Raw genomic sequence first — 23,428 nt, 5'->3', positions numbered from 1 at the left:
TCGGAATCCCGATTGGCTAATGCTGTCTCCTCTGAGTTTAGCTTGTTGTGTAGCCACCTAGCCGGAGAAACTGGAGAGTGGGTGTGTTACCTGCTAACTTTCGTAACAACAGGTTCTCGCTGGTACAATCAAACGTGCGCAGAGGTGATGTCGCTTTGCTTATTTGACCTGTTATGTTGATTATTTGTGCGTGTTATTTACGCGGATGGCAACAACCTGGGCAATGCAAACAGCAGCTGATTAGCTTCCTAGCTAGCTAGCTAGCCAAGCAGCTAACGTCAGTGACGAGCGTTCTCGCAGATGTCATGTCGCACGAAAAGCTGACCTTGTAGGCGAAGGACGATTTAATAACGAGGAGCCATGGCGTCGACCAGGCTCCTGTGTCTGTTCAGCGCGAAAGCAGCAGGCACGACCAAAACGAGATTAGCCGGGGCAGCAGCGAGCCGTGTGTGCTGCAGGAGAAGTGTCTGCAGTTCACCTTCAAGGCGGCAGAGCTGCATGTCAGCCTGGGTCATCGATCAGTACGACACTGATGGAGGGGGTTTGAGGTTCACAGATGAAGCCACCGTGCCCACCGTCAGGTCTCCCACTGAGGTGCTGATTCAAGTCCATGCGGCCAGTCTGAACCCTCTTGACATATCTATGAGGGGTGAGTGTTACACCAATGGACGACTTGAGCAGATAACCAGTGGTTCGTGGCATCTTCCCTTTAACACGCTCTCGTCTCTTCTACAGGTGGTTATGGAGCAAAATTGCTGAAGTTACGAAGGGAGCCACTGTCCGCGATGCACAGCGATAGCGAGTTTCCCCTGATCCTGGGCCGCGACGTGTCCGGTGTGGTGGTGGACTGTGGGTCAGAGGTCACACATTTTGCCCCAGGAGACGAGGTAGGAGCTGCGCTGTCACACACAGAGGATGAAATCATAATCTCTATGGCCGTTCATGTCATTTATATGTAAATGATAACGGAACTCAGTCCAACGCACAAAACGCAGCCAGGAACTCTACCTTTACACAGACAATGGCCGACACTGTCAGAGAGGTGATTTGCACCCCGTCCCCGATGGATAGCCTCACACACAGAGCACTGAAAGTCCATCAGCAGCTTAATCTTCAGGCAGTTTTTCAACAAACAATAATCAGACAGGCCCAATTTTTTTTTCTCAGAGCCAACTCACATCCTCCACTCAGAGTACCAGCTCCTCCCCTCAGGCAGACGGCACAGGGTTCCCCTCTGTCAACACTCCTGAAATATGTGAATGTTTTTTCTTTTGTGTATGTGTCATTGCATTATATGTCAATTTTAGGGATTATGGATGAACGTATCTGTTGTTTTTTTTACTGTGTTTTTATACTGCATACACTGATTTCCAAAGCAAATTTTCCACTGGGACTGTTAAGTCTCTCTTATCTTATCATATCATTTAAAAACATGAAGGAGAAAGAATTTCAGCAACACCAACAATGATGACTTTGTCACAATTCCCCCCCAATTTATTCTGGCCATTTTCTGCTTGGTCATCACATGAGTGCGACTCACGATATCTTGAGTCATCTACTGTTCGTCGACCGTCCCCCACAAATCCGCATCATTGGCCTACTGCAGACAGAGATGCAATTATGCAAATTTATTCCCAAAGTAAATGTGATTAAATAATAGAACAGAACACCAGTTTCCGCATATAGTATCCCGAATAATCGTGTTCCAGCTGTTTAAAAATATCATCAGAAACGAATTTATGATGACAACTGGCGGGAATGGCTGACTTGAGAGCTTAATAGGCAATTAACCAGATTCAGAGAATATGAGTAGGCGGTTTTAATGGAGCCATGCTCCGCATGTTAACTGTCATATTTTCGATCCAGGTGTGGGCTGCTGTTCCTCCATGGAAGCAAGGAAGTCTGGCAGAATTCGTGACTCTAACAGAGTATGAGGTGAGCTGCGTTCTGGAGCGACATGAATGTGGTATATTTTCATCTTTATTTGACTGACAGTCTGTAAGACTACATTTTTGGTCATCTGGTGTAAGACAGAAATCGAGTTACCTGTTAGTGTCTTTTCAAATCGATGGAAAGAGTTGATTTGAGAGTTATGTAAATTGTTAAAAGGAATAAATAAAAAAGACCAGAGTGACCAGAGCTTTGGAAGAAGTGCACCCTGTAATTCGGATTAAGTTTTGTTTAGTTGCAGGACCCAATTTGGCAGCATTTACAGAGACACACACATTGCCCCTTGTTTTTTTGTACTTCATTTATTCAGCAGCTCCTCGTTAGCCGCCCTCACAGCAGCTCTGCTCATTAGATTGTTGTGAATTAAAAGACTGTTGACTGACATGTTGGTTTATCTCTAACTTTTGACATTGTCTGTTTTGCTGTTCTGCTGTTTTTTTTGCAGGTTTCCCATAAGCCAGAATTAGTGAGTCACACAGAGGCAGCATCAATCCCCTATGTGGCCAGCACTGCTCTGTCCGCACTTGTCAGTGCAGCTGGTCTTTGCCGAGACAGCTCTTCAAATAAAAGGCAAGCTTTAGCCCGATCCTCGACAGCCTCATATCTAACCCCCCATGCCCACTCACTATTTATGCACAGAAACTGTAGTGGGATGTCTATGTCTCTGAAAAAGTACTATGAATGGCTTGAATGAATTCTCTAAGGTCTTGGAGTTTCTTAATGCTCCTCTGTTCTCAGTCTAGTCATGCAGATCGTGTCGTTGACAAGAAGCCTTTTTATCACATTTTATTTTTAGTGGTAAAATTGGTCGCCTGCTTCATTTTTGATTGGCATCAAAAGGGTTTTAAAATCTTGCCTTTAACTCATACACTGTAAAAAACATAAGAAAATGTAACCTGACGTGTAATCTAACTCTCCTAGAGTTTTGGTCACTGGAGGATCGGGAGGTGTTGGAACATTCTCTATTCAGGTATGAAAAAAGGTGTCTTCCACAAGCTGTACCGTCATACGAATTGGACTCTTTGTTTAAAAGCCCCTCGCTCTGTCTGGGTATTATGTTACTGTTTTCCTCCTCTGTGTGTTGCCAGTTATTGAAGGCCTGGGGTGCCCACGTAACAGTTACCTGCTCCCACAACGCAGAAGGCCTTGTTCGAGGGCTGGGGGCTGACAAGGTGGTGGACTATACAGAAGGAGATGTTGCCGAACAACTAGGAATGATGGAGAAGTATGTGTTGTGACTGGGAAAATTAGTTTTTTGGGAAATAACTGCACTGTAGCTGTTTTCGGGCTTGAACTCTCAGGCCTGAGTTTGCCATATGACGAACGCAGCAGGAGATTGTCCGAGTCAGTGATGATATATTTTGGGGGTATTTTATAAAGATTTGTTCACAAGTTATGGTCTAATATTGTAGATATCCACTCACGCAGAAACACACACAGACACGCCCAAAACAAGTAACAATACAGTGTCATCACATTACACATAATGTACTGTACTGTACATCCCATGAGGACTGAGTCCTCCTGCATCGGTCCGCAGGTGTAATTCCACCCTGTGGCACTTTACTGCTCGTCTCCCACCCACACTCTCTCTATACCCCTTCACACTTGTTTGTCCTGTCATTAAACGCTGAAATGCCCCACAAAAAGAAAGATATAAATAAATTGAAAAACAGATCAGAGTAGAATGTTTTTACTTACTCTAATAGCCAATGAAAAGTTATCATCCAGGACGGCTTAAAAACAAATTGTGCGTCACCCCTTAAAAACACTGAACGTGGTTAACATCTTGCTGTCACCGTGGCACACATGCTCACTGACTCACCTTCTTGTTTCCATGGATACCAGGGGCTCAAGGCCTGAGTGGATACTCAGTCCTCCCCCTTTTTTTCCCGTCCCCGAAATATAGCCCAGCTTTAGCTTGAAGACAAAACAATGATCTTTTCCGAACATACTCTTCACATCAGAGCTCAGACAATATGGAATACACAAAAAATGATAACAACTAACACGTTGTGAAGTGTGTTTAGTCTCCAGTATCCTCAAAGTTTGAAGCTCTGTGTTTCAGGTTTGACGTGATTTTGGACAACGTTGGCGGCGACACGGAGCAGTGGGCGGTGGGCCTGCTGAAGCCCTGGTCCGGGGCCAAGTACGTGACACTGGTAACACCTTTTCTCCTCAACACTGACTCCATGGGTCTGATGGACGGGACGATCAACGCTGGAGTCACCCTGTGCGCGAAGGCCACGCAGGTAAACACGAGCAAAACAAACTTGCGATTTCAACTCGGAATCAAACAAAGACACTTCTCAGAGCCCTTTACTACTCCTGTTGTTTATTTGTATGACATGTTTAGAGCCTGACACTATTCATAGAATGGGCGTGGACCACAGGTGCTCCCAAACTGAAAAGGAATATCTTATTCCCAGTGGCACGTAAAGACAAATTTGTCTAATAGGTGTACACACACACCTGTTTTATAACCACTCAGTTGATCAGATTAATCAAGGTTCAGTTGAAAGTGGGTGGAGAAAAATCATGTAATAACTTGACTTGGCTTCATAGCTTCATATTCTGTGGTTCGCTGATGCTGATCATCTGTAGAAATATAGCCTGCAGAGTTTGGAGTCCCTGCATTTTATGTATTGCCTCTTGTTAGTGTGTGTGTGTGTGTGTGTGTGTGTGTGTGTGTGTGTGTGTGTGTGTGTGTGTGTGTGTGTGTGTGTGTGTGTGTGTGTGTGTGTGTGTGTGTGTGTGTGTGTGTGTGTGTGTGTGTGTGTGTGTGTGTGTGTGTGTGTGTGTGTGTGTGTGTCCTATCTCAACAGCAGCTGCTCTGTCAGTGCAGTGCACGAGCAATGAGGGTAGTGGGTGAATAGGTGAGGACAGGGTGGTGCCGTGCTGCAGGAACTGAGTCAAGTTGTCCTGAGCAGTGGAGGCGCTGGTGACCGCATGGCTGGCAGCGTGTGTGTATGTGTGGCATGAGTTGTGTAGTCTAGACTGTGAGTGTGTGGGCGTTGGTTTAAATGTGTGTGTGCCTGTGTGTGCTTGTGCGTGCGAGCGAGCATGTGTTTGCTGCTGATCCAGCAGTATTCAGGTGTTTGTGGCCAACTACACCCCCCCCCGACAAAATACCAGTGTTTGTGTGTTTCTTGGCCCCTTTTGTCCCCGGCAGCAGCCAGCTGGTTGTTGGCAGAGTTCAGTCACAGCAGTCACACCCACATCACCAGCTCTGGACTGCATGTTTTTTTTGTTTTTTTTCCCCCATCCGGGAGGTAACAGTGCAACTGAGCCCTCTAGTGTTGAACTTCTTGGCAGCAATGAATGATCAGGAAGAATCAGTTGTTGTTGTTTTTTCCAAGCAAGCGAGAGGTGTGGCAAAGCACTGCCCCTTTGTTAAAGTATTTGATAGGTAGATCAAATATCAAGCAGTGCTGGGTTTCTAAAGTAATAAATAGGAGTTTCATTGTATTGTATGTGCTTTCTGGTGCATCACCGTTGATCCTTGTTACATAAGTAAGTTGGCAAAACAAAATACCTTTTATTTTTAGGAACAACCAAAACAGATATGGAGACAACAGCTTGTTGTCGACGATGTTCTTTACTGTTGCTACTGTTGATAAAGCTGCTAAATAAATAAAGTGATTATTATAATGTATGTAGATTACAGCAGGAGAAATAACTCGGCACTTAGTTTGGGTGTACCGTTTTTGTTCACCACCGTTCCTTGTCCTTCCTCTTTTTCTCAGTTGATTGTGGAAAATAATTCTGGACTGACCTGGTCCAAAGAAAATCCGACTTTGGTTGGAAGGAGAACTCTGACTTTGAATAGGCTGCAGGTCTATCAGCAAAATTGTTCTTTGATATAATCCATGTGGTTACTTATTTCATTTGATGTTACACAAGTGTCTGTGATCATAGGGAGGTTCCGACTTGCTTTTTGTGTCTTGCCCTTAAATATTCAAATTAAAATTTTGACTTTCACACAAATGTCCTATTCTCAGTTGGGGCTCGTGGTATTTTGGGGGATTGTTAAAAACTGATGACGTACATGAAATAGTAGAGCTCACATTAGAGCTCCCAGAGGACCTTGGCACACCCAGATAACAACTTCCAATCATTGCCTCCGCTCTGTTCTCCCCTCAGAACATAATATCAAACGGAGTCTTCTACCGATGGGGGTTCTATGCTCCGGACGGCCCCGCCCTGGACGAGGTCAGGAAACTGGTGGATGCGGGGAAGGTAACTGTACCGGCTTATCACTCACACTACACATACTTGTCATTCAGCACCACAGACCGGGGCAATGGAAATCCTCTCATTTGCACATCAGTCACACCCCGGGAGTGAAATTAATGCAGAGATCATACAGCAACGAATATGAGCATACCATGGATTCCATACATGCCTGCATTCGAAGGCTTTGTTGAGGAGCGAGCGATCCCTGCTGTACCGGTTGGCTGGTTGGCGGTGTGCACAGTTGGCAGCTGGGCAATCAAGTCAGGCGCCACGAGACGGTGAATGGATTTTTAAACAGTGCTGAGCAGCCATTCGCAAAAGCGTGCGCGACCTCTGTCCCTTTTGTCCCGGGGCTTTACTACAAGCGGCACACTCAGACCAGTGGCGGGAAGCCGTGGACACACACACAAACAAACACACACAGCAACCCCTGCACAAAAACCCTTGCGCGTGCACACACACACGCTCCCTCTCCGTGTGTCCTGTTCTCAGGCACGAGTGTGGATGGTTTCCAGTGTGACGCCACTGACTGCAGCGCTCCCCCATTCATTGTTTAAAGATAAGAGATGCTGACCAGAATAACAAGCTTGGCCGCTGCGCTCATGTTGTGGGACCGGCGCAGGATTTTTCAGCCTCATCACATTCTGAACCCCTCCCTCACCTTTTGACATTTGCGGCTGTGAAAGCAGAGATGAAGAAGCATTAGCAGCTTTTGGGGTATTTGTTTGTTTAAATTGATTAAATGATATGTTAAGCACATCTTCTATATTATTAGCATTAAGAATAGTGTCATATTTTGGAGCACTTGGTGTTTACCCGATCAGCACAATTTAGAAAGCCCATAAAAATGTGTAACTGACAGAATTGTGAATCGGTCGATGCTAATTCTGCAGGCAAATGAAGCATCCCACCCATTTACTTCCCCCAACCCATTAAATCAAAAGCCGGAGCCAGAACCTCACTGATGTGCTCAAGATTAATATTTGATCTCTTAAATGTTGCCTGAGTGTTTTTTTTTCTCCTTCTGCTGTTTCATCACAGATCCTGCCAGTTGTGGAGGCCCAGTTTCCTTTCACCCAGGTGCCCCAGGCCTTCCAGAAGTTGGAGCAGGGCCACGCCAGAGGGAAGACAGTCATCCGGGTGGCTGAGGAGGAGACGAGCCAGGCCGAAGACCTGGTGCTGGACGTCGGCACAGAGACTGCAGAGTCAGAGCAGGGAGCGCAAGGAACAGCACAGCAAAACTAAAAGAGGGCGGCGGGGGAGTGGATTCTTCTCGTTTTTTCTTCTCCTTTCTTCACAGCATCAGTCTGTACGGTCCAAACAAATCAGCGGTGGCTGCTTGTGTAGCGACGGACCAAACGCGTGATCTGAGCTCGTGATGGGAGCGTTGCCAGAGGCCGTTGTTCTTCTCGTTAAACCTCTCACACTCTCCTGTACTGTATCCAAGTTTTCACAAGTAGCTTGAGTCATGCCGTGTTCCTGTCGCGTGGAGCTGATATCATGATCAATTTGCAGACTAGTAAGAACTATTTGGGGCAGCGTCCTGCTGGGAATGACTGTCAGGCTTTCTGAATTCTTTCAAACAAGGAGTTGCATAGTAATAATAATAAAAAAAATGTTTGTCAATATTTATATCTAGTACATCATGATTGATAACTACCATGAGCACTTGCAAATTATTTTCCCATCTCACAGTATGTGGAGGCATCATAGAGCTCATTCTACAGTACAATGTACTCAAGAGATTTATTGACAAAAATACTTTTATTATTATTATTATTGTTGACAGAGAACTTGCGTGTGTATAGTGTTGATTAAACAATGAGAATGAGACATTTCAGGAGGAATTATAATATATAGTTTTTGTTTGTTTCCTCCTGCTGCATGCAGCTTGAATATATTGTATAACATGACATTGAATAAAAACATATGAAAAAGAGTTAACACTGTTTAAGTTAATTAAAATGAGGCAAAGTGATTTATTCAATGAAAAGACAAAAAATACAAACATTTTGGATACATTACTGAAGGCGTGAAATATGAAGTTCAGACTCCATTTGCTTAAAGAGCGGGTTGTCGTACATTCCTGCGGATATACATCCTTAACTCCCCACGTTGACCTCATTGGAAATTATGGTTTTTTTAGAGTTCTGCCATCTCTGATGGCGTTACGCCGTACCTCGTCCCCCAGCGCTCGTCTCGCCGCTGAAGTGTCCCTGATGACATCAGGAGCTTCAGCAGCTCAGTGGTTATTTCAGAGAATCTCCAGATCCCACCGTTGTTGGGGTTTGTTCGGATCCAGCGAGTTCAGAATAACTTGGTTTTTGTCGTAGTGTTGGCCCCCTGGAAAAGAGATGTGTTGTAAGTATTCTTTTTTTTTTTTTTTTTTAAGTGTGTGCCTTATTCACCGCAACCAGGATGACTTCATGTTCATTGTATATTGTTAAAGAAAAATGACGGATGTAGGAGTAATAATCTTTGGCCCTGACCACCGATCAGGAAAACTACAACCGTTGATTGCTCCTCTGTTAATTTCACCGAAGAAATATCGCCAGAATCAGACCGGCTTTGTCTTTTCCTTACTGAGAAAAGCCTATTCATGGTGTTGTCTTTTCACGCTTGGACCACGGCAATGCACTATTTACATGCATCAGTCGAATCCTCGGTGTCTCAGCTTCAGCTAGTGCAGATTGCTGCTGCTCGCATTTTAACCACCATCCGTTGGTGGTTCCTTTCTGGAATTCCTCGCATTAGGAGATTAGACTTGCCAACACTTAACCTGTTTTTAAGTCATTGCTTATAACCCGTTTTTTGTTTTTTTGTTTTTTTTACAGAAAAGTCCTTTAATATCTGATTTTTATCTGTTTTTAAAAACACAATTTCTTTATCTTTTTTTGTTCTGTGTTGTTCTTTTCACATGTATTTCTTGGCCACCTTGTTTAGATAAGTGCTATAGAAAAGTTTTATCATTATCATTATTTTATTTCATCATGGTAATGAGGCATTTCAAACCTTATTCTGTTCAGATAGGCGCAGATTATACGGCACCATTAATTTTAGCTATCGTCTAGAATACTACACATCTTTAATGCAGTGAAGGACAGTTTGTGCCACAACATTATTTTGTCCACTAGGTGTCACTAATCGACAGTGAAATATTCTGACCCCTGGATGTAAACGCCCACAAGAGTGGGCTCAAGTTGACTCATCACACAGTCATGTTGGTTTGAACCAAAGTTAGTCACTACTGTAAAGAGTTTGCAGACTAACTGGAACACTGTGTTATGTAGTACGCCTCTTGTGTTAAACTCAACCCGAGTACATTCATTGTATGATTCATAACAGTTTTACATGAGTTCTTCGTGGCTGCGTGATAAGATTTAACTGGACGTGAAGTTGTACGGAGGTTTTACAGACAGCGAGGCGTTATATGACCTTGAAATACGAAAGTGGGATGCTCACCTTTGACCTCCAGCACCAGATTAGCGGTGGGGGTGTAGCGGATGAAGCCCTCAGGCGTGATACTCCAGAGGTGGATTGGGTTGCCCGGCTCTGCGCTGAGACCCACACGGCTTCCTGGCATGGTCACACTGCCACTGGGACACAGACAGCACTCCTCCAGCAGCTGGAAGCAAACAAGAAGAGGAGCTGGGGTTTTTTTTTTTTCCTCTGTTGACATTTAGAAGAATAGAGCAAGTTGGGCTGTTCCAAAGCCCCTTTCACAATGTGACAACAAAAAAACCCCACACAAACGGAAAAGGGCACAATCAGGCATTTATTCCTGCAACAAGGGAGTAGTCACGGATATTTATTGGCTCCGGCTCCAGTAGGCTGTAAGGGAAACTACGTTAAACATGACGTGTTAGATAGTTTAATTTTTTTTCCCACCTTAGGAGGAAGAAGACCCACCGCGCCTCCTTCTTTTCTTTTTTTTTAAGGTTTTGGCACGAAGAGTGATCAGTTAGAGTGAGGGAGGGATTTAAGAGGTAAGCCAATAAGAGGCAGGGTAAAGACAGGTCTTCCACTTAAGCTCGGGTTTAACTCGGACTGATTCTGTTTCATGATAACGTTAAACCTTATCACTATTGTATTGTATTTATGAGCTATTTTCTTTTTTAAATGTCTTCGTCTTGTGTTGCTTTCCTTTGCCGTGATGTGCTATAATATATCGACTTGACTAAGGGAAAAAAAAAAAGTAAGTTTGTCACAAAAAAGACAGAACGTCTCCCTTAAGGACTCGAGCCCTAAACGGACACCAGCTGGTAAGTGATTGAGTTTGAGAGGCAGCCATGGCTCAAACTGGTATAAATAAGAATGTTGCTACCTTGACGACGCCAAAACCTTGTGGCTTCATTCTGCAAACTTGGGACATTACGTTCTTCGCGGCCAAGGCGCTCGATGGACCGACTTTCCGGATATCACCAGATTACAGGGTGGACGGGAGGTCGTTTTTAAAATATATTTTTTTGACTTGTTTTGTGGCAAAATTTTATCATCATGCTATAAAAATAAAAGTTGCTGAACTCACACAAAGTCTGCATAGAGGCCTCAGAATGCTCACACGCTGGATGATTTCACAGTGAGACAGACCGCAACCCTCACTGACTTATCAGGAGTCCTTGAGGGGGGACATTGGGACCGGGCCATAGACATACTCTACTTCCTGTAGCATCAGTTGTTTTTTTTAGCTCAAGACAATGGTCGACCTTGCAGCACGCACTGCTGTTCACAGCTATTTGCTTATTTGAAAAGCATATGAGAGTTTTTGGGCTGCACGGTGGTGTAGTGGTCAGCACTTTCGCCTCACGGCAAGAAGGTTCTGGGTTCGAGTCCCGGTTCAAACCAACCAGGGCCTTTCTGTGTGGAGTGTGCACCCCCCGTGTGTGCGTGGGTTCTCTCCGGGTTCTCCAGCTTCCTCCCACAGTCCAAAGACATGCAGAATGGGGTCAGGTTCATTGGAGACTCTAAATTGACCGTAGGTGTGAATGTGAGAGTGAGTGGTTGTCCGTCTCTGTACGTGGCCCTGTGATAGGCTGGCGACCTGTCCGGGGTGAACCCCGCCTCTCGCCCAATGTCAGCTGGGATTGGCTCCAGCGACCCCCCGCGACCCTTAAATGGATGAAGCGGTAGACGACAGATGACAGTTTTGCAAAACGTATACACTGTACCTTGCAGTGGAGATATCCATTCTGGTAGATCCAGATCTGCTCTACTCCACCAGTCTCCTCTGTTTCTTGGATCCGCAGCAGTTTAACATCGTCTAAATCCCCAGTCACTGACATCATGAGTCCCGTCTGTCTGTTCCTCACGCGCAAGTGCACTTGCTTCTACTCGGAAAATACACAAAACGGAAGGAAAGAAAAGAGGAATAAAATAAATGTTAAGTAGAGCGTCTGGAGTGCTTCTACAAATTTATACTTTGCTCTGCTGTTAACACTGAAAGCTTTGTGGAGCGTCGGGGTTTACCTGTAGCAGAGGGCGGAGGGACCCAATTTTATGCCAGCCGCTGAACTTGCGCCAGTCGAGGATCTCATCGGGTTTCAGTAAAATCTGAGCGCCCAGGTAGTTGATTCCCTCATATAAAACCCACCTGGTAGAAAAGAAAAGATACAAAACATTGTCACGTTTCGCATTTTCAACCAACAGAATGTAAATACTGCACAGTTGAAAGTTGGGGGAATGCGTTTGGAAGATGAATGCAGCCTCTGGAGAGCGTCCCGGTTGATCAAAGGTTGAATGAAAAAAATGAAACCAAAATTGAAATGAAAATAGCAGGGCAAGAACAAAACATTAATTTTACAGTAAAGTTCTGTTATTTAAAACATTTCTTAAGCTTAAATCTGAACTGTTCTGATGCTATCAGCTAAGTCGATCCAATTTATGATTATCTTTGACTTGCAGGTGTAGTTTTAAATCTGCCCTTCCATGCAGCACCTCGCCAAATGATCCTTTAAAATGCGCTGAGCTTCACGACCGTCCTATTTCGCCGTGACGCTGTTCTGCTCGGCTCTCTGGCTGACTGCCCCGTCTCTCCTGCCGCAGGAATGTGCCGGCGCTGCCTCACTGAGGGCGCTTTATTTCCTCGGCATGGGCTCACACCTGCAATCTGAATCTCACACATCAGCAGCAGGTTTCCGTCATCGCTCCATCTGTCGGCTCTGCCGCACTGCAATGCGCTGTCGACAACAACGTGTGCAAACCTTGCACTTTACATCCAATAAATCTGAATCTGTAAAAACATCGACATGCGGTACGGGGCCCGAAATGCTCCACATGCACAGTCGTGAAGCGTAGGCAACCCTCTGACTTGAATGTATCATTAAGATGTTGAAAGTGATGTCACGGTGTAATGGCATTAGACAAATGACACCAGCTGGCATAACCTAGTGGTACAGAAGGTCAGGGTGTGATTCCAGGTCAGCGAGGGGCCCTTTGGCAAGGCCCTTGATGCTACCTGCCTCGATGATTGTAGTGTGAACCTAACGAAGTACTAGGTTCAGTTCTTTCTTCTCCTCCGTTATCTCCACAGTGGAGCTGACAACTTCCTTCAGGAGCTCTGAGGAAAAGTACCTGCGTCCTTATCGGCGTCTTGCTACTGCAGATGTCTTTACGACAGTGACCAAACAATAATACCACCTGGAACCACCAGGGGCACAGAAGTTCTCTGTTGACTCTTTAAATACTGATTTTGCACATGTAAAAATGTCTACAGCCGACAACCAGACATGTTTGAATTACACTGTTTTTTTATGTCCAAATCCGTCATCTTTGATCTTAAATACTTTTGCTTTGTCTGCTGAGATTTACCCGCTGTGACTGTGTCAATTATTGTTACAGCAGTGGCAAACACGCACGCACGCACGCACGCACGCACGCACGCACACACACACACACACACACACACACACACACACACACACACACACACACACACACACACACACACACACACACACACACACACACACACACACACACACACACACACACACACACACACACACACACACACACACGGGCATGGATTTCCAGATGCAAAGGACCATGCCCTGGATGCCAGAGAGCTTTACGAAAAATATTTTTGGCGCGTCGACTTGGCAGTTGCTGACGTCTGAGTATGAAAGAGATTAAAAGACACCGTAGATGTGGAGCTGCTGAGAACCAACCGGGGCCACTGAGGGACAAACATAAGATATTCTCTTTCAAGTGTTTCCCCTTCACATCACTCTGGGTTCAGTCTCCAGCACTAAACACACACAGGGGCTGTTATGCCCGAACCTGACAAACTGACACTACGAGGAGAACTATATAAGCTATATAATAACAATACTAAGCTTTATTTGTATAGTATTTTCCTTAACAAAGTAACAGAGTGCCTCACAAAAGGATGAGACAACAATTGAATTAAATGGAAATTAAACTAGAAATAACTTAAATCAAAATTTACACAGAGATATAAGTACTTATATTATTTATATTATAAAAAGAACATCCAAGCTCGTCTGATCTCAGCCGGTAAGTCATTCCAGAGTTCCGGGGCCCGCATCGCAAAAGCACGAAACGCCACTAGTCGCCGATCGGGCTCCGCGAGCTACCAGAGGACCACAATCAGCTGATCTGTGTCCCCATAGAGGCTGGTCACGCAGCAGTAGCGATGTACTCACATTCCTCCCTCCACGAGCACAGACTGGACTCTGCTACAGCCTCCAGCCAGCTGAAGGTTGACGCACCCATCGGTCACAACCACCCTCTTTCCCCGCAGATTGCAGCGCTCGAAAATCGTGATGGAGGGCAGCGAGAACTCCTGCCGAGCGAGAGAGAGAGAGAGAGAGAGAGAGAGAGAGAGAGCAGGAGAGAAGGCATGAAGGATAGTAGTGGGTGGAGAAATTCAGGTCGGGCAGGTTGACACTGAGGTTCCCCCCTGGAAATGGAGCACTCTCGCACATTTTGTGCCTCAGCACTTTCGCCCCTTTTTCTAAAAATAATACTGAGCATGGATAATTTTCCAAACTGTGACTCATTTGGTGCCGGATGTTAGTTTTGTATCTAGAGTACACTGCGTACGATAAGCGGTACTGTGAGAGATTTCAGATTAGGAACCTTTCACGTGATGCAGGTGTGGTTTTGCTGTATCTTCATGTGTTGTTTGCCAGTAACAATGATGCTTTTATGAATTTTGAGTTTGTTTTTAATCGTGTAAGTGAATCACTCTGCAACGTATGAAGCAGTGTGTCACTACCATTAAGTAGAAACTGTGAAGAGTGTTATTACTACGAACATGCAATTTAATAATCGATAAATTACATCCACATTCGTTAATCAAAATCGTGTAAGCTATTAAACGTTCAAGCGTTCACGAGCTGGTCGTTTATCTGTCTGCTGTTTGAGGCTGGGCTGGTGGCGTACTGTACAGTGAGGTTGGCAGAGCTTTTCTTTTTCTTTTCTATGTGGGTTTGTAACTACAGAGGACTCCTTTCACATCATACATAACCATTTGATCCACTGTCATGTAAAAAATATGGGTTCTACAGTAGCAGCTTAAAAAAAATATTCAAATCAATGGGTGTGGGAAACATCCTGGAGAACTCCCTGTCCAACTTCAAGGTGTTAGAGTGCGACTGGATTTCAACGTATGAGTAGAAAAATGACAAGTAGAAAACTACTTACGAAGCCGACCGGCTGCAGTGACAGAATGGAGGCGCTTCCGTTGGCGCAGCCCATTGCTCGCAGGTCTGGGTAGCTGCCCACCTCTAACACGTACATCCCGTCGGTGAAGTCCTGACCCTCAAATGCAAGCCAGCTGAAAATACACAAACACAAACACACACACACACACATATAAGACCAGAGAAGCACAAAATGACCCTCACGTTCCGGATTGAGAAGGGAAAATGAAATAATATACACGTACATCAAATTACTACTTTTCTGATGCTTGCACCTCTTGTCTGCACTTTTCGATGGGTGAATTTGAAATTATAAATCATTTAGTAAGTCATTAAACTCTCCTCTTCACTCTTTTATTGTGAATCTGTATTCTGACGTTTTATATATATTATTTGCTCTGTGGCACAGAGTGAGGAATAATATGAATGATGTTGCTAGATTATTTATGCCTGAGGATGAATTGAAAACTGTGTCGAATAATGAATTCATTCAATATGGATGCTTCATTATAAAGCCTGTAAGATGTACAGTACAACACAAGCTGCTGCCATAGGGGACATATCTAGAAAGTGGAGCAGTAGCATCCTGTAGCAGACCCCGAGTCCCACAGATACTATGCATCACAAATTCTTAAAATGGCCTGTAACTAAAAGCTGCTTTTAGACGATGATGCAGAGTTTTTTTTTTAGTTTTTTTTGGAAGACCTACTGTACAGTGTGATTCAGCTTCAACCCACCTGCCAGCCACAACCTTGCAGGAGGCCACGGAGAAGCCGTCCTGCAGGGCGGCCGCGCTGTCCTCCAGAGCCAGGACGGAGCCTTGAAAGCCTGGATCGGAGAAGAGCTGCACCTGTGGCACACGCAAGCACAACGAAGAGCCTGAGTCATCCCCTCACACTTCGTCGGATAAGGCCGACGGTATCGCAGCCGGATGAGGCGTGTTCTTCGTTGTCCTTTTCAATCGCCTACCTTGAACTTGGCTGCGTTCTCAAAATGGTCCTGAAAAGAAAAGAGCATCTCAGTGAGACTCACGCACATGCACTTGAACAATGAAGGTAATTAAAATGGACTTTATTGGCTTAGTGTAGTGGACTTTACAGCAGTGGTTATATTTATCTCTTTTTTTTTTAAAATGTGTTATTTGTCTTTACTGCAATCCCTCTCTTCTCTCTTTAGCGCGAAAGGCTCGTCGGTTACTTCTGAGTACCTCAGCTGCAACTTTGCGCACAGTTTGCCATCATCTGGTTTGAAAACCAAAACAACTTCACGATGACTCACCCCTGTCATCCAAGATGTTTATAACTTCCAGTCTTATGACACGCATTTTCCCTCTCTTAGTCTGGGCAGATCAATTTACTCTTGTTTTGCCCTGCGCCTCGTGCTCCCAGAGACAATTTACTGTACGTATAAGGGGGCTGCCTTCACCCAGAGAGATTTTGATTTGGTCACAAGCCCGAATACTGTGACTGGTAAACATGTTAAATGTGAACTATGGCTGAGGAAGTGAGAACGCGTGTTGCCCTTCAACATTGCAAAAAGACCACAATTACTAACCAATGGAATGCAAAAATGATCATCATTATCATCTGTCTGTTACAGTGACTGAACACTCAATATCACAGTTATAGCTGATAAATGGGCCTTCCCCCCCCCCCCCCCAGCAGGACAGCTAGATTTCATAACTCTATCTGACTCATTGTTTTTCTTTCTTTCTTACCAGCGTGACGGGCATCACCGAGCCGACTGCGGGCTGCAGCGCTCCCCAGTCCTCCGGGCTTCCGTACAGGCCTTTCTCCAGGATGTAGGGCTCGCCACAGAAGCCTGGTTCTTCAAACACTACCCAGCTAGGAGAGAAAAACAGAGGAGGAGGAGGAGGAGCATAGTTACCCTTTAGTTTACACTGAGATTCCCATTTCTACATTTCCATTTTATCTGAATTAGTAGAGAAACACAGACTCCCATCAAATCAGATTTCAAAGGGTATGACAACAATTTTTTCTTCGGCATCCGAGCTCATAATGCCCCCCCCCCGTGCCATGGTGTCTCAGCAGTTATGTATTGTTTGTTCGTACACTCCTTATAGATGGCGCATGTCTTGGTTTGCTGTGTCTGTATGTGTTGCCGCTGTTGTGGAGGCCTCTGTTATTTCTGCTCCTCATACAGGCGGGGGCTGTGTTTGCATTTTGCGCCGAAGCGATGCTGAAGCAGCACAACATGGGCGAGGCCGCGCGAGCTAATAACAGGCTCGCAGCAGAGCGGCAAGAATAGTCCATTTATGTTGCGAGAGTCCTGCCTCCTGAAGAGGGACAAAATGTTCCACTCCTCGTAATTCATCTCGTTTGTCCCTCCCTTGGGTGGCAGCAGTCAGCGTGACACGTTCCGCATTTCATTATTCTGATTTGCTTCTGGTTTTGTTTACTTCTACCCATTTTTTTTTTGCCGATTACAGCATTAAGAAAAAAAACGGAACAAAATCAGGCAGGAAACAAAGCTCCTTAGCAGCAACACACCACGCAAACACACATGTCGTTAGTTATTCTGCGCGTCGAGGAACTCCACCTCCGTATCTTGCGTTGATATCGTTTTTTATTCGCACAGCCGCGGGGCGTGAGGCAGCCCGCTCCAGGAACTTTCATTGACAGGAAGTGGGGTGTGACAGACCAAACATTAGTGAACCGAGTAATACGTCTGGACCTGTCGGCATGGGGCGCGGCAGCCTAACTGCTACGCACCTGAGCTTAAAAAAAAAAAAACGACAATAAACCGCAAGACTCCTCAACCAATCATTAGACCGACGCATGGGACTGCATCTTGAAGCATGTACTGTATAAGGCTGCTGTTGTTTGTCAGTAGTAGCCGGAGAGTTCGGGAGAAAAACTATATAGTTAATATATAATATATATAATATATATATGTGTCTTTAATCTTGCAGTGGAAAAAGACATTGGGGGAATCCCAATAGACCAATTACACCCAGATTACTTCATCAGGAGAAATGATAATAACGTGAACTCTCCTGAACCTTCTCTTTCCCGTCACTGCTCACGCAGCAGTCGGAGGCCTTAGGAACAAATATAATACTTGTCACTTACACGCCGCCGATGACATCGATGGACTGTGTCTTCATGCCGTAGCCCGTGTCATCCATGTTAATAACAGGCACCGCGAGGTCAATGTTCACCCCCAGCTCGCCGAAATCTCTGTCGCTGAACATTTTGAGGTGCGGAGACATGAAGTCCTGCGACAGGAAATAGAATCATCTGATGAGAATCTGAAGACAATCACACAAGGTCAACATAGTCTAGGGCAGTGGCTCCCAACCTTTTTATCCATCATGCCTCATCAAGCGCAGTGTCCCACGAGAAAACAATGATATTTGCCTTTTTATTCTGGTAACAAAACTCCTGAAGTTGGACATTGAAATAATATTAACAAGAATGTTTCCTTTCACCGGCACGTTTCTCTGAATAAGCCATATCAACCTGAATCTTATCATCCGTGTCAAAGGACCTGTTTTCTTTCTCTTCCCATGAGTCACCTTCATTTCAATTCTGATGTATGCGACTCTCTGTCACTTCTCGGCCGTAGAGATCCACTGCTTTACAGTGGCAGCAGACTGGTAAATTCTATTTACCCAATACATCAGGCAAATATCTTGTGGTTAATGAAATACTGGAAGACTCAAAAGTCACTTTTACTAATTCTCCAATAGAGACTTCAATAGACAGGATGGCTCTCCCTGCTTGATATCCCCCATAGACTGTCAGCAGTCTGGGCTGAAGGCAGCAGTCGGGAAAACATCAGGTCGGCCTCCTTTTGAAGGATTTTCCACCAGTTTTTCCGCCGGTGATAGAAAACGTTTGCTTTTCCCCAGGATATGAATTCCAGCCTTCCCAGACAATGTGTTACGGCGCGGTGCCGTACTCACGGTCAGTATAGGTCGCAGGGACTGGAGCTGCTCGGAGCCTCCCCAGTCGCTGGAGTCCAGGTACTCTCCTTCCTCCAGGATGTGCTGTTGGCCCTCAAATCCAGGCTGGCTGTAGCCCACCCAGCTGGAACCAGAGAGGTGCAGTGGTATTTGCTGGTTGGAACTGGTGACTGGATTACACAGCCTCAAAAATCCCCATCTGGCAGCAAAAGTTAGCCCTGGCCAGAATTCGCTCTTGGCCAGATTGTAAGCGAGCACAGAGAATAAATGATGGTACAAAGGGAAGAGTAAATACTCACAGTCCTCCGACGACCTTTAAAGAGCCCACAGCCTTCAGCTTCTTTGAGTCAAGGTTTGCGCTTGGGTCTCCTTCGCCCTCGCGAAAGCTGAACACGTCACTGTCGATTTCCAAAAAGGAGCCCTCAAAGCCAGGTTCTTCATACACCACAGCCTGCAGCACAGACGGGACAGGGGTCCCATTCAACCCGACTGATTGTTCACATTGTCTGAGTAAATGAACTGCTATGAAATCCAGATCTGTACTTGTTTTTAAAAAAAAAAAAATGAAACGCACATCACCCTGTTTTTAAGAATGACACTTAATGACGCGCTCCGTTTTTTTGTGAGAAAGAAGACACTTCTTTTCCAACCAATTCAATCGAGTCTGAGTAATATTTCTTGTTGAATGCGGAGCAAATTATGAGATGAAAAAGATGTTCTTAGGTGCATCATTTGTCAGATGATTGTGAACACAACATGATGAATTTGTGCACCTCGCTGCTTTTTCGTTGGATACCAGCATTACTCACTGAGCACAAAACATGCTCTATGTTTTTTTCATTCCGAAAATATCTCCTGATAAAATCGAAACAACAAAAAGGGGGGAAAGAAATGCAAAGCACATGAAAGGAGGCCTCTGATAAAAGCATTGCTTATATTAAGGCATGTTGAGATTTAATAGAACACAAGTGAATAGAAATAAAAATGGATTAATAACCTCTTCGGCATGGAGAGGACTGTACATACCTTGACTTCATTTGGATTCTCCACTTTGAAAGCACCCTGGAACAGAGACATCGTCATCATCACTAACCACTTGGAATTAATTGAACTCGAGACACTCAAGGATTATTGTGTGTGTGTGTGTGTGTGTGAATAGGTAAAGTGCTTTGAGTGGCCGTAAAGAAGAGGAAAAAGCACTTTATAAATGCAGTACATTTACCCTTCTGTTTAACAGCGAGAAAGGGCTAAGAAAAATGGGCCGAGCACATTTTTTTCATGCCGATCTAAACTTCTGTCCCTGCGGGGGGGAACTAATTGCGGCTCATTTCCACATCGACCTGCCTCTGTGCAGAGTGCCAGGCACAGGCTGGTCACAGAGGAAACTGCAATTGCAACGTCACAAAAGCGAAGTAGCCTACAATCGACCCATTTCATTCAAACTGCACTATGCTGAATGGAAAGTGAGGTCATTTGAATTCATCACCTGGCCTACCCCGAGCATATGTACCATCCAATCGTTGAGGAAAAGTCGTGCGATGGCTAGAAAATCTGGAAGCTTCCTGGTTCGAAACCCCTGCTCCTAAAGAGAGCGTGTCCTTGAGCAAGACACTTGCTGCTCCTGATGCCGCGCCATCAGCGCGTGGATGTGTGTGCGAACGGGTGATTGACACATACGTTGTAGACTTTATAAAGTGGCGTTCACAACAGTAGGAACGTGGGTTTTTTTGTTACATTCATGTGAGGTGTTGCGCCTACGTGAGCCCCCGTTCGCCCCCTGTGAATCCTGCAGAAATGTCCCTGCTGGATCCTCGCGTGAGCAATTTTTTTATTTGACAATTTTGCGGACATTTGCGTTCTCACGTACAGCCCCCTACGGAAAAGATCAGGAAGATGCCCGGACTTCAGCGCATGTCTGAAAGCTAGATTACTAGATGGAAGAGCCATTTGCTTGTTTTTATTCGTTTTCTTTGTGTCATGCTCTGTGTGTATGGGAGGGACAATTGAGCATCATTAAGTGGGAAGGCATGAGGCCAGCAAGGGCGACACAGTGGTGCTTGTTGCATGCCGGGAGGCCTACAGTTTTTTCGACCGCGTCACTTCGTGTCACTGTGCTTGAATGCTGCAGGATGTTGCTTAGAGAACCATCACGTTTGTATGGACCTGGATCTATGATATTGGTGTATAAATAAATCAACGAAACGCAATACGTGTGATAAACGTTATTCTTGTCACAGCCAAATGGATTGCGGTAGGCACGCGTCATTCAAAGTTTCACCGACATGCGGCAATGTATAGTGACTAAACGGAAAGACCCTATACTGGAATTGAGCGGAAATCCATCCAACAGTGGCCTGCGAATATTATAGTCAAAACCAAAAAGTTGGACCGACCGACCAGCATTGCTACAGAACCACACCGCCGGCACGACTGAAAAGAGCAAATTGGCTTTCACAGAAACACGCACCATTTTAAGGGGCCTCAGGGATCCCACGAAGGGCGACGGAAAGCCCCAGGTCTCAGGAAAGGGGTACACTCCGGTCTCCAGCACGGCTAGCATTCCCTGGAACCCGGGGTCACTGAACACCAGCCACCTGGAGGACGGAGGGAAACCCACATCACGTGTTAATTCCACACTAAACCAGAAGGTCTCTCCACATTCTGCCCAACTATGCCTCCATGCATGAGCGATCATTTCTGCTTAACATGTCAAGGGAGTGTGTTAATTGGGTACATTCCATCTTCCTCAGACATGAGGCATGCGACCAGAGCTGAGGACAAAAGCTATTTGTTTTTACATCTCGGGAATGGCATGCTTTCGGTTCAAAACATTGTTTTTTTTCCGTCAAACAATACGATTCACTTTTTACTGTGGGCAGCCGTCGTTGGAACTGTGCCCCAAACCTCTGGTATTTCAAAGCCATTGTGTAGCGCAGCACAAAGGCCTCATACCCGTCACCACATGTGAGCCGCTGGAGAGAAGAAATACATGAGCCCAGTCCAGAGTGTGGAAGCGATGCAGAGAAGTGATGCCCACCGTATGGTGCTGGAAGACACACACTTAAGAGGAGAGCGAATGAGTCAGCTCGACTCGGTGAACTCAACCGAGCCAGGTGACAGTGAACGCTGCGGTAAATTTTATCGACACAAAACTATGTACATCTGCCCAAGAGTAAACACCGTAGGAGGAGCTGCCGAGGCACAATTATCTGGAACTCAAAGGTGCCAGGGCAAACCTACAAAAATAGCTGTGGGAATAAAGGCCAGCTGTCATTAACGTCGCCAGGGGCGGGGGCAGAGAATGAACCCGACAGACTCCACCATTCACGTGGAAAATCATTCTTGCCAAATTCTTTACACACCTTTATCTGTCTCTCACTCTCTCCATCTGCCTCCGCCTCCGCCTCTCCGCGGTTTTCCAAGCGTGCCCTCGCCTACTCTCGCTCTTTTCTAACATGCAACGGCAGGAGAGACATTCCTGGGCAGGCAAATGAGTGCGAGGGAAAACCAAAGACGAAGGTAAACACTTGAGGAGCTTTGTAATGATTATTATCTCTCAGCTATTTGTCAAAGGCAAACACAGAGGATCCCATAAAAAAAGACAGTACATTGAGCACAGCTGGCGCAACGTGCTGTATCAAAGTGTCCTCCTCTGGTGCGTCTGGCTGTTATTATTATTATAGAAAAATCACTGCAGACAACTGGGAGTGTCTCGTTACCTCTGCCGATTAATCTTTTAGCAACTACATGTGTTGTATTTCAAATAGAATCGAACCACCTCTCTACCAGTCTGCTCAACGACTTGGTTGTTTGTCGCCCCTGTTCTTTTTCCCCTTTTTTGCGCCGAGGAGAATTCCCAAAGATCCGACCGATGGGCTTTGCCGACGCAGCCATACTTACACCCCAGAGTGCACTTGGATGGAGGCAGTGCTCAGCGGGATCCCGAACGAGCCCGTCTCTATCGCGTCGTCGTGATGCAGCGTCACTCTTCCGTGGCCCTCCGGTTCGGTAAAGAGATCAATGTGGGGTAAGCTGTAATCCTGCAGCGATGGAAACACGCACAGCAGATTGCAAAACAGTGGCCCATATACGAACCCTTACATCGCTAGCTTCTTATTATTTTCTGCTCCCGGAGGATTGTGGACTGAATGTCCACAACAATGGCAATGTGAGGCGACGGCAATGCATATATTGAGACACGAAAGGTCAGATGAGGTGGAAGTGTTTGCCGAGTGCACTCACCCAGACGGCAAGTCGAACGGAGCCGATCTGCATTGGCGGGATGTCGTGTGGTTCAGCCTCCGGCCCAGGCTCTGCCCACATGTTGGTCAGCTCTATGCCCCCCTCCTCCAGGGCGATGCAGCGGCCCTGGAAGTCGGGCTTCTCGTAGAGCACCCAGCTGCGACGGAAAACAAAAACGGGTTATAGATTCGTAAGGCAGGAACGTGGGATTTCATGTCGGATATAGGAGGACCGCGTGGTCTTTTTGCAATTTCTTTTCTTCCTTGGCTTGAAGTGAGATAAGAGGAGCGACACCACTCTCATATCTCGGCAGTGCATCAAAAGCTGAACTTATGTAACGCAGTCCAAAGATAACACAATCCTCTATATAAGGACAATAATCAACACGTGACATCTCATGTGGTTG

The 23,428-nt window shown here is 45.6% G+C and overlaps 2 protein-coding genes across 2 annotated transcripts in view; one reads left to right on the top strand and one right to left on the bottom strand.

Annotated features, from left to right (window-relative positions):
- LOC118289935 (reticulon-4-interacting protein 1 homolog, mitochondrial) lies at positions 1 to 8,130 on the top strand. The gene is made up of 9 exons (XM_035617180.2): positions 1 to 649; positions 736 to 887; positions 1,867 to 1,935; positions 2,396 to 2,520; positions 2,872 to 2,920; positions 3,039 to 3,175; positions 4,019 to 4,202; positions 6,094 to 6,189; positions 7,228 to 8,130. The coding sequence occupies exons 1-9, from the start codon at positions 361 to 363 to the stop codon at positions 7,429 to 7,431; spliced, it is 1,305 nt and encodes a 434-aa protein (XP_035473073.2). The 5' UTR covers positions 1 to 360; the 3' UTR covers positions 7,432 to 8,130.
- A 15-nt stretch (positions 8,131 to 8,145) lies between these two features.
- Positions 8,146 to 23,428, bottom strand: part of LOC118289934 (beta/gamma crystallin domain-containing protein 1-like) — a 24,032-nt gene continuing 8,749 nt past the window's right edge. The window contains exons 8-23 of the mRNA XM_035617179.2: positions 23,023 to 23,179; positions 22,681 to 22,820; positions 21,248 to 21,374; positions 19,807 to 19,842; positions 19,080 to 19,231; positions 18,781 to 18,904; positions 17,945 to 18,090; positions 16,570 to 16,696; positions 15,822 to 15,851; positions 15,590 to 15,702; positions 14,854 to 14,986; positions 13,851 to 13,990; positions 11,653 to 11,776; positions 11,355 to 11,513; positions 9,649 to 9,811; positions 8,146 to 8,529 (exon numbers count right to left, since the gene is read on the bottom strand). Coding sequence (XP_035473072.2) covers positions 8,441 to 8,529; positions 9,649 to 9,811; positions 11,355 to 11,513; positions 11,653 to 11,776; positions 13,851 to 13,990; positions 14,854 to 14,986; positions 15,590 to 15,702; positions 15,822 to 15,851; positions 16,570 to 16,696; positions 17,945 to 18,090; positions 18,781 to 18,904; positions 19,080 to 19,231; positions 19,807 to 19,842; positions 21,248 to 21,374; positions 22,681 to 22,820; positions 23,023 to 23,179 — 1,960 coding nt within the window. The 3' untranslated portion in view covers positions 8,146 to 8,440. The remainder of the gene's footprint in view (positions 8,530 to 9,648; positions 9,812 to 11,354; positions 11,514 to 11,652; positions 11,777 to 13,850; positions 13,991 to 14,853; positions 14,987 to 15,589; positions 15,703 to 15,821; positions 15,852 to 16,569; positions 16,697 to 17,944; positions 18,091 to 18,780; positions 18,905 to 19,079; positions 19,232 to 19,806; positions 19,843 to 21,247; positions 21,375 to 22,680; positions 22,821 to 23,022; positions 23,180 to 23,428) is intronic.

Source organism: Scophthalmus maximus, chromosome 18 (genome assembly GCF_022379125.1).
Source record: "Scophthalmus maximus strain ysfricsl-2021 chromosome 18, ASM2237912v1, whole genome shotgun sequence".
NCBI lineage: Eukaryota > Metazoa > Chordata > Actinopteri > Pleuronectiformes > Scophthalmidae > Scophthalmus > Scophthalmus maximus.
This window is presented reverse-complemented; position numbering and strand designations above follow the sequence as displayed.

Coding starts and splice junctions, on each gene's coding strand:
- LOC118289935 (XM_035617180.2), top strand. CDS start 361: ATGGCGTCGACCAGGCTCCTGTGTCTGTTCAGCGCGAAAGCAGCAGGC. Junction 2,921..3,038: donor TTGGAACATTCTCTATTCAG/GTATGAAAAAAG, acceptor GTGTGTTGCCAG/TTATTGAAGGCCTGGGGTGC. Junction 4,203..6,093: donor TGTGCGCGAAGGCCACGCAG/GTAAACACGAGC, acceptor TTCTCCCCTCAG/AACATAATATCAAACGGAGT.